Consider the following 14,354-nt stretch of genomic DNA (forward strand, 5'->3'; position numbering starts at 1 on the left):
AGCAGGTGGCAGGCAGAACCACTGCCCTCCCCCAGCTCCAGCCAAGTCTGCCTGAGCTGACCTGGGAGGGCCACCATGAAGACGCAGTGTAGGCAGACCACGGAGATGGTGGACGAGCCCTCTGGGAGCATAGGACCCCCAGGCACCTGGCTTGGCCTGTGCCAAAAGACATGGGCAGTGGGGGGCCCAGGAGACCTTGTCCCCCGTGGGCAACCAAAGGCAGGGCCTGGGGTCCCAGGGGGCCTCCCATGGGTCCGAGGACCATCCCCACAACTCTCCCAGGCCTTGGCCCCAGGCCTGGGCTGCACTGCCCCACGTGGCTGGCACAGATGTCCGAGAGTGGGTGTCAAGATGCCTGGGCCCTGAGGCTGCCTGAATTCAGCAGGACGCAGGAGTGGGGTAAAGGGAAACAGAAAGCACTATTCTGACACAGGAGAGTTTAATTTAAAAATGAAAGGTGCACCCCTCCCTCTTCCTTCCAAGCAGATGAAAGCAAATCCCCCCTCTCCCAAAAGCCCAAACATTCACAGCATGGTTTTTATTGCTCTCAGGGGTGGTGGTGCTAGGGGAGCTGGGCCAGAAGAAGGGTCTTGGGGGTGAAGCCTGCGCCCTGATCTTCAGTGCATGGCTCACCTCTCACATGTCGGTCTGGGAGGGGGCCCTGTGGTGTTCGCTACTCAGCGACGACATGGGCCGGAGCACTCGGAAGAAAAGGAACAGCGTGCGGTGGGAGGAAGGGAGGGGAGGCCCTGGGTGGCTTAGCACCCAGGCCAGTGGGGCCACTCGAGAGGAGGAGGAGGCCCACATGTGTTCCTCTGGGACACCTTTGCCCTCAAGAGGCCCTGGAGAGCCCGTGACCAGGTAAACTGGCCCGTCGCTCTCCTCTCCACAGACCCAGGCTGCCTCCTGGGTCCTCTGAACACCCAGGACCCATGCGGTTCGACCTCTCCATTTCCTCTCTAAGCCCCTTGCCCCTCTCTCTTGCCTCTCCCTGGAACATGCAACCCGTCTACCTTCAGATGGCGGTTCCACGCCAGAGGACACCCAACTGTCCAACTCTCCCCCCGCTCAAAGGGGCGGGAGTGTGATGGTGAAGGAGGCTGCGGGAAGTCTGGACGGAAGCCCGATGCGGTTGGCCAGCAGGGCCATGCCCGAGTTGGCTGAGGTGGGAGAGACCTGCCCTACTACTCGAGGGGCCCAGCGGCCACTGTCCGCCAGGCTGGGCTCGTGCTGCAGGAAAAAACACTTTCCAGGTAGGACATGGGACCTTGATGAAGACACCGGGTGCCAGTCCTCTGTGGGACCGTGGTGGGGGTGGGGAGTGGGCCTTGGGCCTCAAGGACACCTGCCAAGACAGGAGCAGCCTCCTTGAGGACACATGGGCCCCAAGAGGGTGAGCGGGCAGCCTCTGCTTCCTGTTCCCCTCAGGAGGGGCGAGCCATCCTCACACCAATGAGCGAAAGCTTCCCCCGGTCCACCATGGGCCTGAGACTGACTGACAGACTGACAGACTCAAGAAGGGCTTGAGGGCGCCACAAGCATCTGCACATCTGTGGTCCTGCTGCCGTGCCCCCCGTGCCTGCCCCAGCCCGATGGCCACATGGAGGAAGAGCAGGATGGGGAGCTGGAGGACCCAGGGGCCAAGAGTCCCCTAGGGTCCCTGCGCTATAAGGAGAGACGCGAGATGCCCACACGCAGTGAAACAGGAAGCAGGGACGCAGAAAACAAAAGGGGCACTCAATCCTGCCAGCCCTGTGCGAGGGGACAGAGGACGGAGGGGACAGCGGGGCAAAGGGGACAGCGGGATGGACGGGATGCACTCCGGGTCCGCAGGTGCAGTTTACATTCAGTGCTTCTCGATCAGGGTGTCTCCGGTCCACCACAGGTTCTATAAGCCAAGGTGCCAAGCAGGGGGACGGCAGCTCTCTGGGGGGCTGGCACCCGCCGCCCCCCCCCCCCAGGGACAGCAGAAGATTCACAAGGAGCCAGTGTTGAGGGAACAGGGGAAGAGCTGAGGGGCCAGGTTAAGTTCCTGAAATACCAATAAAAACAGAAACCTCCATCTAAGTTTAAGAAGAGAAAGCAGCCTAAGGCCCCCTGGAAGTGGAGCTCTGGAGAGATGGTGACACCCCTCAGGGAGCCAGCTGTGGTGCCCAGGTGGGTCACCAGCCCTCTGGGGCTTCTGTCCGAGGCGGGGACAGTGCAAGCCGAGCGCCGTCTTCACCCGGCAGGCCTTCCCAGTTCTTTGCTCTTGGCTCAAGTTTTATTGGTTAATATTAGTCACCAGTTAATAAGAAAAATAAGTTTCTAAATGTCTCTGTCTCCTCGTGCTGTGTGCGGTTCTGTTTTTAATTGAGTTAATTGGATATCGCGGCAGGTTACGTGCCTTCGATCACAGCCACCAATTATTCCTTTTTCTTAAACTCCTGGTTTCCGTAGCTGGACCCCTTTTCTATCTCGGTCACTCCTATCAGTCTTCGGACTCCGAAGGATGCTTTAAAGACAGGAGACAGAGAGAGAGTGGTTAGAACACTGCCCCGCCTCAGGCTGCTCTGGGCTCAGGGCTCCTGCACACCCTCTGCCCGGGGCCTTCCTCCCTGCCCAGGTAGACTCAGGGACACATGGTGTCCCCTGCCAGCCCATCTCCTGTGCACAAGGGCATCAGAAGTGGTGACAGAGGAGCCAAGATGGACGAGCAGGACACCCAGAGCCCTGTCTTTTGTGGCCAGTGGCTCTGGTCACTTCTGCGACCTTTCACACTCCTGTGGACTCCAGGAAGCCTGTTGGGGGTGAGGGCTGGGAGCTGGTCAAGGGGCAGTGTGGTGGGTAGTGCATCCGTCCAGACACCACTTCACCAGCGGGGACCATCTGCAGCCGGCAGCACCCACACAGCGGTGCTGTTTGTGCAGCACAGGTGACCGTGTGGGCTGTGGGGCCTTGCATTCAGGGCCAGGCACAGAAAGGACAGCGGTAGGGCCAACAGCCCAGCCTCTGTGGGTCCAACTGTGACAGAGTGACTGGGACCCTGTCCATGGCCCCTCCTAGGTGGGCAGCCTTATGCAGGCAGATGCTGTGGCTCTTAACAACCCGGTGGTCCAGATGACAACCCCCAAGCCCTGCCCATCAGCCACGGCCTCATGGTCCTGGCTACCAGGGTCCCCAACTGCTAGCTGCGATCACGGTACCCCTTACCTGCACCCACAAACCCCAGGAATGTGAGAATCAGGAGGGGGGACCCGCTGGCGAAGACACCCAGCACAAAGGTGAAGAGAGGCGAGAGCAGCAGGGTGGCCCAGCACAGGAAGTTCAGCAGGGTCCACGGCCTCCGGGCGGGCTTGATCTGCTGCCCCGGGAAGATGCCCTTCTGCTCGTACATCTCCTGCAGCGCGTCCTGTGGCCGGGAAGCAGAAAGGTGTGGCCTCACCAGCAACCCCAAAACAGGGAGTGGCGTGAAGCTTGGGCCTGGCGGGTGCAGCCACACCGCTGGCCACACCCTGCCACTCTGTCAGGCTCAACAGGGCCGCTCAGGGCCACCTCCACCCACAGCTCTTCTCTTGGGCAGGAGGACGCTCAGTCCCAAGAGCCCGGCCAGTGGGACCAGTATCATTCACGGTGACTAGTGAGACATGACAGACAAGATGTGGGTGTGACAGCTGTGGGCTACTGACTGCAGCGAGTAAAGTGGCACATGGACCCCAGGAACCCTGAAAGCACATCTGATCTCACATGGGTGTGGGAAGCCAGGGCTTTTACCTTTCTACCTTATTCTCTGCATTTCTTGCTCTCTCCTTGGGTTCTCAGTGACAATGTGGGTGTGGGGGCCACCTGCTGGATGTCACGGGGACCCTGGCAACCAGGAGCTGCTGCTGGGGGCATCACACTAACCCAGAGAAAGGCCTAGGAGCTCACAGACAGCAGTTACCCGACATGGGCCACTGGGGGTAGAGGTGGGAGTCACACCCCTGCCACCATGCACGGATCCTGAAGACGGCCGTGACTAAAAGCAGGGGACCCCATGTGCAGTGAGATGCTCTCTTGCAAATTTAAAACAAGGGTTTGCAAAGCAACTGAAGATGCACTGTTACATATTTTACACTGCAGGGAACAGGGCGCAGGGGAAACCCCTTCCACAGGAGTCCCTGTGCCGCAGCCACACTGGCTCTGCTCACCCTGCACGGCATGATGCGGCCTTGTCCACACTGTGACCGCGTGGGAGCACAGCTCAGCACATGCAGACGGCGTATAAGCCGTAGGCCGAGTGTTGGGAACTGAACTCGTGAACTTGCACCTGCCAGGCAGGCGCTGGGCCGCCGAGTTATACCCCTGGCATGTGCCCAGTTGTAAACTGGATTATGTTTGCTGTTATTTACGTTCCTTGTCACTGTGAATACTGATCACTTGGCAGACGAATACTTTGCAAATGTTTCTCCTACCCTGTGGCTGTATCTTCACTCTGGCTTGTTTCCTTTGCTGTGCAGAAGATTTTCAGTTTGACCTAATACCATTTGTCAATTTTTGCTCTTGTTTCTTGTGCTTTCATGGTTGGATCTTTGCCCACACCAATGTCTTAAGTTTTTAAGTTTTCGTGTAGCAGTTTCATCATTTCAGGGCCCTTGAGCTTTTTACATGCCCTGTACAGCAAGGCCCAGTTTTATTCTTCTGCACCCACACACCTTGTTTTGCTAGTATGATATGGACAGCCTGTCTTTTCTCCAGTACTTATTATTGGTACTTTTGTTACGCATCAGTTGGCTGAAAATATGTGGATTTATTCCTGGATTCTCTGTTGTTCCCTTGGTCTGTTTTATTCCAGTACCATACTGCTTTTGTTATGATGGCTTTGTAGAGTGTTTTGAAGTCAGGTATGGATGCCCCTAGCTCTGTCCTTAGTCAGGACTGCTTTGGCTATCTGGGGTCTTCGGTGGGCCCATATGCATTTTAAGTCTTTCAGTTCACAAACATAGGCTGTCTTTGCTTTGTGAATGTGTATGTTCCATTTCTTTCATCAATGTCCTACAGCTTTCAATGTGGATGTTTCCCTTTCCCTGGTTAAGTCTACTCTTAGGCTGGTCTTTGACTTTTTTTGTTGTGTAGCTATTGTAACTAAGATTGTTTTCTTGATTCCCTGTTCAGTTAGTTCATTGTTGCTGTGTAGAACACTACTGGCTTTTGTATAGGATCACATATTCTACAAGTGAACTTCTGTGATCTCACAGTTTGGAGGAAGGATGCTCAGGTTTTCTCCACGAGATGATGTTAGCAAATGGGCAGCGTGACTTCCCCGTCCAGTTTGGAGGTCTCTGCTCCTCCGTCCTGTCCCATGGCTCCAGCTGAGCCTCCAGCATTGTGCCAAACATGGCTAAAGGAGCAGAGTCCTTTCTTGCTGCAGACCCTAGAGGGACACTTTCACTGTCTCCATTCAATATGACGCAAGCTTTCCTATTTTACTATTCTTAGAGAAAATGCTCCCGGTGCACTTGATTTTCTTGTTTTTTTTTTTTTTGTTTGTTTGTTTTTGTCTTTTTCCTTTTTTATCGGTACCGGGGATTGAACTCACGACTGCCTGCTTGCAAGGCAGGCGCTTATGCCGCTGAGCTAAATCCCCAGCCCCCTGCACTTGGTTTTCTTTTCTGTAGCTTTAGTTTCTGTTCAGACAACTTCCACCACCAGATGGGCACTGCGTATCTTGAGTTCCAGCCACTTGGGGCCAGGCTGGGGCCTCCCCAGGGCCCAGAGGTCCAGCAGGTGGTACAGCGAGGCTGCACTGGACTCGCTCAGTTGTGCGTGCCTGTGTGTGTATACATGCGTGTGTGCATGCTACAGATGCATGTGCATGTGTACAAGTGCAAAGCTAGGAAGAGGCTGAGTCACACCTACGGCTGTGGGGAGTCCTGTTGGAGGGCTGGAGCTGCAGAGGCACCATGTGCACCCCTGTGAGGCCACTCCAGGGCAGCGTCTCTCCTGTCCTCCCTTACTCTCTTCTGCTCACCTCATCCTGTTCTCTCCTTTGCCATGTCCGCTCTTAACTAGCCCGTCTCTGTCTGCTGTCCTCCAGTCCCTCTCAGAGGCCTTGTCTTCCCACTTGCACGCTGTGTCCCTGGCTGTCCAGGAGGGTCTGGGCCCCCAAACATCCCCATGGTGCTGAGACTGATGCAGTGTCGCAGCCCTGTGTCTGTGCCGGTCTCTCCCTGCAGCGCTGGCGACCATCCGGTCTCCTGCTCATCTCCATGCTGTGGTCAGCACAGGTGCAAACTCGGAGCCCTCAAGGATGGGTGGCAGCTGAGTCACAGGGCAGACTCCCGCAGCCCAGGAGGCACCTCCACCACCGAGGTCACCCCACAGGAGGGCCTGGCTCCGAGTGGGCTCCTGCACCTACCTTCCTGTCAGCCTTCTGCTTCCTGGAGGCAGTGGAACCCTGACTTGACTTTCCAGGGCTCTGCCAACACCCCCACTGTGAGGGTTGCCAGAGGCTGCCCTGTCCTCTGAGAGTTCACTGGGGCCTCTGAAAGGGCCTCTGTCACCCTAGCAAGGACTTCCTGGTCACCGCGTGCTGGAAGCAGACGCCCTGGTTCCACGGCAGTGAGTGTAGCTCGGGGTAGCTCGGAGCAGGTGAGCAGGCCATGGTCCCGTGGGAAAGCCCTGGGCTCTCCACAGCAGACCCGCAGCACCAGTGTCTGCCCGTGTGGCTAGGGATGCCTGCTGCACACCTTTTTGTCTATAGCCAGGACACAAATGTGTTGCTGTCCTCAGTGTGGCTGTCCACGCCTGATTTACCTTTACACCTTCCCCCAGTGTCGACTTCTCAAATGTTAAGAAAAAGGGAAGAAAAAAGGAGGGGACCAGAAGTGTGTGGAGCCCTCTGCTTCTGAGGAGGCAGAGTCTCTGTGTCCAGTTTGGGCAACTCATGCGTTGCCTCTCCCAAACCTGCCCGGGGCCCAAGGCCCAGGGACGCACCCATCGTTACCTTTTCCTGGTACAGCTTGTGCAGCCACTGTGCTGCCTCCCGCTCGTCCTGTGGGATCTCCTCCAGAGGGAACCTCCTGCGGCACAGAAGACCAAGAGCAAGAATGAGCCATGGTGGCTCACAGGGGCCACAGGGGTGCGTGTCCCACTCTGGCCTTACTCTGCCTTTTAAGCAGGCAAGAAGCACGGCAATTCCTCCTCGGTGCCCCCTCCCCGACATGGAGCCCAGCGGGCACTGCCAGGGCCCCGGGGAGGCCTAGGAGGAATCTCCCTGTCTGGGGATGTATGGGCGTCGCAGGAGGACAGCCTCGCTCAGCCTCCCCTTCCTAGGAAATAATCACGACTGAGAATTAACCATTCTCCTTCAAAGTGCACTTGCTGCCAAGTGTGAAAAAAGACAGGAATGGAGACACCCCACGCCCAGCCTGCACCCCAATCAACCAGTGAGATCCCCAGCCAGGGGACCAAGCGTTGGCTGGCAGGGTGGCCCAGAGGAGTCCAAGGTGTGAGCCTCACCTGTAGGCCACAGTGCAGGGTGCCCAGCGTGGGAGGGACTGAGGTACCCATGGGGCTTAGTCCTGCCTCTCCAGGCCTCAAGCATAGCAGGTGTGGTTTCTGCTCCCCTGTCCTGCGGTGCTGGAACCCACATGTCCCTAGCCCCCATGAGCTCTATCGCCCTGAGACTGAGCAAGGAGCCCAATGGCTAGCACTCGGCTGGGCACTCTAGACTCTGCTACAGTTTTGCAGAATCATCGCTGAGTTAGAGCAGCCCAGGGCCACCGTGGGGACAGTGCAGCTGCCCAGAGAGCCATCTGGTGTACAGTGGACTTTTATGAGGGACAAAGAAGTCTCTGTATTGTAGGCTTAAAAACAAAACAAAAAGCAAAAAACTACAGCCAGTGAGAAACTGTCTTTCCAGGGGTGTTGTGTGAGGTGGGCGCTGTGCCCAGGATGGCCAGGAGGGGGCGTGAGTGCAGCCTTCCAGGCTGCCTTGGGTCCCTGCTCCCTGGGTCAGGCTACAGAGCTCAAGCCTGCTGCGCTGCTGTCTCACTCGTGGGTTAAGTCCCACATGTGGGCATGTGCCACATGGTTAGGAGGCGGGCCCTAGGGCATGGCCTGGAAGGTTCCCGCCTGCCCACTCCTCCCTTGGCCCTCTGTTTCCCGCAGGCTGTGGAGCCCACTGGCCATTGCCTGGAACCTCTATCAGCTGGGATACCCCACAGTCCTCCCACCTTCGAGTTGTGGGTGCTGTGGGTGTTGTGTCCCAGACGGGAGAAAGTGACTAAAACGTGCAGTAATTCTGGCCACCTCGGGCACCTGTCAGAGGTCACGCTGCTTCCCAGCTGGGGACAAAAGCCAGCTCTGAAGATGACAAGGTCCAACCCCAGCAGAATGGACAACCCCTCTGTGCTGCAGTGGGCACCATGGTCTGGATCTCTGATGGCTCCAGGGACAGCATTCTTGACAAAGGGTTGGTCCAGGGGTGCAGGGGAGCCTCAGAGGCAGGGCCTAGCAGAGGAGTCCTCGATCTTGGGGCCAGGACTGAGGACAGCGTTCTGGGCCCAGCCTATTCCTCTCCTGCTTCCTGGCTGCCCAGGCACGCAGTTTTCCTCCGCCATGGTCCGCCACAGTGTGACTCCCCACAGGTCCAGGGCACCGCCCAAGTGTCACGGTTGAAAGCTCCAAACGAGTGAGCTCCCCTGCATCAATCCATCACCCCAACACTCGCCACAGTGACGGCCAGGATGGAGGGGGACCCTGCAGTTGCAGCCTACAGTGTGGACACAGCCGCTCACTCGATGTCTACCCTGGAGGTGTTGTCCCAGGTGCTCCTACAGCGGGGTGGCGGCCAGGAATAGTTCTTTCTAAACTTGCTCAGGCTCAAGCTCCACAGCCTACAGCACAGGGTGCCGTTTCCCTCTCAAAGGTCACCAAGCAGGTGAATCTGAGCTCAGGGAGGTCAGATGCCGCAGGGGAGCTGAGAGCATGAGGGCCCACAAACCCCACTTCTGCACGTGCGACATCAACAACACAACCCCGCATAACATCCCCTGGAACCCGCACAGCCCCTCCCACTGCATGTCCTCCAGATGCTAAGCCCACCCCAGACTGGCTACCCAGGGCACCCGGCATGGCTTCGCAGGAGAGAGGCAGGAGATGGCCTCGTGCTGGCCCTGATGGACAGCTGGGGATGCCGAGGCCCTTGGGCACCGCCCTCGGCCCATGCTCCCTGGTGGCCTGCCGGTCGTCTGGAGGCCCAGAGCTGTGCTCTGGGGAAGGTGGCGCAGGCAGCACACTCACCTCACACACATGTCCGCCTCATACTTCTTCCCGTAGAGGATCCCCAGCAGGGACGGGTTCTTGTTTCCTCTGAAATTCAGGGTCACGTCGTAGACAGCTGCCACTATGGGAGAAGAAAAACCAGAGGGCTGAGCGGTCCCTTCTGCCCTCTCCTGTGTCCCTAGCTCTTCGAGGGCAGCTCTGGCCTGTACTTCCCGCGTCTGCCACCGGGTGTGCCATAGTCCGCACCTCCCCCTTTCTCCACCTGTCCTCTGCGTGCTCCCCCTTCCTTCCAGCTCCGTGCATATTAATTACATGGATCTGTGATCACATTTTCCCTTATAAACTTTTCCATTACAAAATTCTCAAAAAAATTATGACAGTGAAAGACACACTGCTGGGAATCCTCCCCTTGCTCTAGTCTTACACCATTGTGCTGAACGCTTTCTGCAGCAGCTTGGGAGCCCTTTTTCCTGAGGGTCTTTACGAAAAGGATAAAAGACACAGTGAATGCTACAGCCGAGGACCAGCTGATGGACAGGCGGCTCCTAAAATCACGATGCTGCGTCCTCATCCGCCTTGTTCATGGGGTCTGGCATCGTGTGACTTCCAGCTCCTCCCCAAGGTCATAGTGACCATGAAAGGGGCACCTTTTGAATCCATTCAGGACAGCAAGGCGGCCAGGACAGCCCAGCTAAAGACCCTGAGGAGAGGGGACTCCGGAGCTGCTGCGGGAAGTGGTGGGATGCTGGGAGGAGTGGTGTGCAGTGAGGTCTGGGGGGGAGCTCAAGGCAAGGATCTTTCATTCCAGTGAATTCCAGACATGTAAACACCCACTGTAACCTTTAATCATCCCTGTGTATCTTCTATAACTGTTTCTCATGAGTGCTTTATCATCTTAAAACTGTGCCGTGTGGCCGGGAATGTAGCTCAGTGGCAAAAGCACCTGCCTGGCAAGCGCAAGGTAGTGAGTTTGATCCCTGGTACCAAAAATAAATAAATAAATAAATAAAACTAAAATTAAACAAAACCCTGTCCTGAGTACCTTCTGCTGTGTTCACTCGGCCTCTGCTCTGCCTGCACACTTCAGTGACTAATTTATACAACGCTGACATGGATATTTTAAGAGGTTTCAGTTTTTTATCTTTCTTCTTTTTTTCCTTTGAGACAAGGTCTTGCTATGCAGTACAGGCTGCTCTTGAACTCACTTCCAGACTTTCGCCTCACACTCACAGTGATCCTTCTGCTTCAGCTTCCTGCGTACTGGGGCTACAGGTGTGCACCACACCTGGCACAGCTCCTGTGGCACGCAGGAGCCCAAAGACAGCGGTGGCCTGTGGCCCCTACCTGTCCCCTGCAGGCACTGGACTGCGGTGGTGAAGCCCTTGGTCCGCGGCAGCAGGTGGTACTTCAGCGGGGGCAGTCCCTTGGAGGCGGCCACCTCCATGCTGACACGGTGCTTGGTCTCCGTGAAGCGCGTCCCTTCACAGTACAGGAGGAACTGGGGGGCACACGGGGACACAGGGTCACACCGGGGCTGTCCGCGGGAGCCAAAGCCCCAACAAGAGAGCTCCCGCGCTGCCCGGGGCCTCAGCAACCCCAGCCTCTGAGCCACCCAAGACAAGGCACATGGCAAGATCCTCAGCTGTTTTATTACAGACCCATATGAAGCACTGCTTTCTGGACAGAACTCTCTGGAATGAGGCGACACTGGACAGCATCTCTGGGCTGTGGCCTTCGACCACAGAAGGACAGCAGAGCCAGTCTGTCTGGTCCCCACGCCCTGGGCATTAGAAACCCGAGCTAGAGAGAGATGCTCAAGAGCTGGAAGACACTCATGAGGGTCACTGGCTGGGGCCCAGGGACGTCCTCCACACTCTCTGCCCTCCCTTGCCCCCAGCACTCAGCAGGTCAAAGCCTGGCTACTGTCGGAGATGACAGGGACACAGTACCCAGGAAGCTCCGAGCCCCCAGGGTCTGAGCAGGAAGACGGACCCGAGGCCCCGCCTGCGCCACACTTACCCACATGTACTCAGGGTAGTCGGCCAGGCACTTCAGCCCCTCGATGACAGTGTCCCGGTCCTCCTCCCACTTCCGCTTGCAGAACACGATCTCCAGGAAGTACCACGTCCAGCCGATGAGCGGCACATACAGCAACTCCTTCTTGGCTAGGACTTTGGAGCTCTGGAGGGTGGAGGAGAAGGCTGAGGCACCTCAGGGGTGGAAGGAGCGGTGTGGCCAGGCCACGGAGATACAGGAGGGTGCCCTAAGCCCATCAGAGCCCCACCCCACCCCAGGACACGGGCGTGGCTGTCTCCCAGGAGAGAGTCCGGAGCCTGGTTCGGGCAGCTCACTCACCCCCAGCACGCCGAACCGCTCGCACATGGTCCACCCGCATAGGAAGTCGATCTCGAAGTTGTGGTTGAGGATAACGACCACATGCTCCTTCCCGAAGTGGTTCATGGTGGCCTGGTCAGTGAAGAGTGTGCACTCGGTGCAGGACCACCACTCCAGTAGCATCACCAGCTCTGCAGGCAGTGGGCAAGGGTGTTGGTGCAGGGCTCAGGACGTGTGCTGGGGGCGCTAGGGACGGGTGCAGAGGTCTCTACCAGCCATGAGTTTCTAGGGCTCACTGGCCACTCTTGGCACAGGCCAGAAAGGGCAGGGGCAGTCCCTCAGGCGCTGTGCCCACGGACAGGCTACTCGACTACCAACAGCCTATGGTGGGTGGGAAGTGGGCCTCTGCAACTTGGGGTTCACAGTTGGAAAAACTGAGAAGAGTTGTGTCTTGGGAACGTGGTGGGGGTGGTGGTGGTTTGCTCTAATGCTTCCTTGGGTTTTATATTCTGGAGCAAAATTTTTGCAAGTTTATAACCAATGAAGAGCTGGGGACTTAGCTCAGTGGCATAAGCACCTGCCTGGCAAGGTTGAGGTCATGAATTCGATTCCTGGTACCGCAAAAAAACAATGAGCCCTGTGAGCCCTTTTAGGCCGGCCTGCAAGAGGGACTTCCATGTTGCCCACTTCTGGTACAGGCACAGGGCCGTGTGTGCCAGGAAACCTGTGCCCTGTAGCCCACCCTCCCAGCTGACACCAGTGTCTGCTCCTCGGGCAGTGGGGTCCAGCTCCGAGGGCAGCAGGTGCTGCCGAGGGCACTGGTGGCACATGGGTGGCCACCAGTGCTCAGATCTGTGTCCATCCCTGTCCTGCCTGGAGCCCACAGGCCTGTGCCTGCTTAAGGGCAGACTGGGGAAGTGGGACTGCTGTCCTGGGTGGAGGTTGCACGCAGCCTCTTCATGAGAAGCTCCGGTCTGCAGGATTCCATGGGGAGCAGTCTTGTGTCTCTGCCCAGCAAAGAGCCAATTGTACTCGAGTTCCTTTCAGGGGGTGCCAGTGGGCTGGTGTTCAGTCCACACTGTGCAGGTCCAGCGCTAGCTGGAGGGCAGGCCTGGACCTGCTCTGGGAGACACCGAACTGGCACGGCTGGGAGACACCACACCAGCACGGCCGGGAGTACCCTGTGTGAAGCTGCTTGTCGGAGTGCAGGGCACAGTTCAGCCCGCAGGCAGCGCTGTTATTTCACATGGTTTCCAGTTTTTTGCAGTTTCTTGGGCTGCCATTTTTTCTGGAAATGCAGGGTCAACTTTGGCGATGGTTATTCTTTTATTCATCTGTTCTTTTTCCTCTGGCTTTTTGTTGTTGGTTTTGTGAGACAGGTCTCGCTACGTGGCCCAGGCTCACCTTGAATTTCTGGGGCTCTTCCTACCATGGATCCCAAGTACCAGGGTTACAGCCGTGTGCCACCATGCTTCGTTTGGAGGCCAATTCTGTTTTGTGTTGTTTTTTTGAGACAGTGTCTTGCTGGGTAGCCCAGGCTGGCCTTGAACTTGCAGTGATCCTACTGCCTCAGCCTCTCGAGGGCTGGGATTATAGGCGTGCACCATCACACCTGGCTTTCAACTCTATTCTTAAAAAAATAGGGGGCTGGGGATTTAGTCAGCGGCATAAGCGCCTGCCTTGCAAGCAGGCAGTTGTGAGTTCGATTCCCGGTACCGATAAAAAGGAAAAAGACCGCCCCCACCCCAAAATAATAATAGCGGGCCAAGGATTTAGCTCAATGGCCTAAGCACCTGCCTGACAAGCACAAGGTTGTGAGTTCAATCCCTGGTACAGTGTGGGCGGTGAACGCTCTTCATTTCTGTGGGGGGTGCTCTGCCGGTGTCTTTAACTCATTTTCTTCTGGCCGATGTCATCTGCGGGCTGTGGTGACCCTGCCTCCCTGGGCTGAGTCCCTTGAGGTCCACCTGGGCTGCTGTGGCCCCTCTGCCTGTGCGCCCTGGTGGCCCAGCCTCTCCAGTGCCTGTGATGTTACTGAGGTGTCAGGGCTCGGCCCTGCTGATGCTGCCTCGTGGTAGGTACTCGCTTACTGCCCTGAGGAGCTTCACCCCTACTGCACCCTGCTTCTCTCCTCTGAGCGGGGCTGGCACCCATTTCCGGCCCTGTCCTCTACCCCTATGCCTTCCAGCAGCGGCTCCAAGGATCTCATCCTCTGGTGCTCATCCTCTGCTGTGCCCAGCAGTGTCTGAGCACTTGCATCCGGCCAGGCTGTCGCACTGACAGCGTCGGCCCAAGTGAAAGGCCCCTCAGGTTGCTGCTTCGAGAAGCCTTGACTGTTCCGTCGGCACCTGTGGGCTCCATCTGCACTTCATCTTCCTTACAAGCCCACATCCTGTGCACAGCATCCCAGAGCCACTCAAGGGTATGGTGCAGACTGCCTCAGCCTCCTCTTCCAGCAGTCACGATCAAGGCAGCTGTGTCACCCACTTTCTCGCTCTGCTGAGCGAGTCTGGTTGTCCCACAGTGGCAGACGGGTCGGGTGGGAGTGGGGCTGTCGCTTGGTCTCTGCGAATCCACCTTTGCCCTCCCATGGTGTCCTCATTGCTGCGAGACTCAGGATGGCAATGGCATGCCATGGGTTGTGGACTCTCCAGTTCTGTTCCCACAGCTTTTCATTAAAAATGGAAACCAACCTTCTGGGAGCCACGGCTGCCACGTGCAGGCCTGGCCTGTGAAGCGCTTGAGAGGGGCCCAGACACTGCCACTCCTGAGCC

The 14,354-nt window shown here is 57.3% G+C and overlaps 1 protein-coding gene across 10 annotated transcripts in view; it reads right to left on the reverse strand.

The window, feature by feature from the left end:
• Nucleotides 1-422: 422 nt before the first annotated feature.
• Agpat3 (1-acylglycerol-3-phosphate O-acyltransferase 3) overlaps nt 423-14,354 on the reverse strand; it is a 55,095-nt gene continuing 41,163 nt past the window's right edge. For 9 of the 10 annotated variants that reach the window (XM_063224611.1, XM_063224607.1, XM_063224609.1 and 6 more), the window contains 7 exons: nt 11,602-11,771; nt 11,266-11,427; nt 10,591-10,744; nt 9,265-9,367; nt 6,965-7,040; nt 3,193-3,391; nt 423-2,494 (listed from right to left, as the gene is read on the reverse strand). In XM_063224611.1, coding sequence (XP_063080681.1) covers nt 2,406-2,494; nt 3,193-3,391; nt 6,965-7,040; nt 9,265-9,367; nt 10,591-10,744; nt 11,266-11,427; nt 11,602-11,771 — 953 coding nt within the window. In that variant the 3' untranslated portion in view covers nt 423-2,405. Of the gene's footprint in view, nt 2,495-3,192; nt 3,392-6,964; nt 7,041-9,260; nt 9,368-10,590; nt 10,745-11,265; nt 11,428-11,601; nt 11,772-14,354 lie in introns of those variants that run through there. The other variant, XM_063224613.1, reaches the window with a different exon arrangement.

The sequence above is a fragment of the Cavia porcellus genome, unplaced genomic scaffold, assembly GCF_034190915.1.
Source record: "Cavia porcellus strain 051 isolate PalLab524CR breed Dunkin Hartley unplaced genomic scaffold, mCavPor4.1 scaffold_15, whole genome shotgun sequence".
NCBI lineage: Eukaryota > Metazoa > Chordata > Mammalia > Rodentia > Caviidae > Cavia > Cavia porcellus.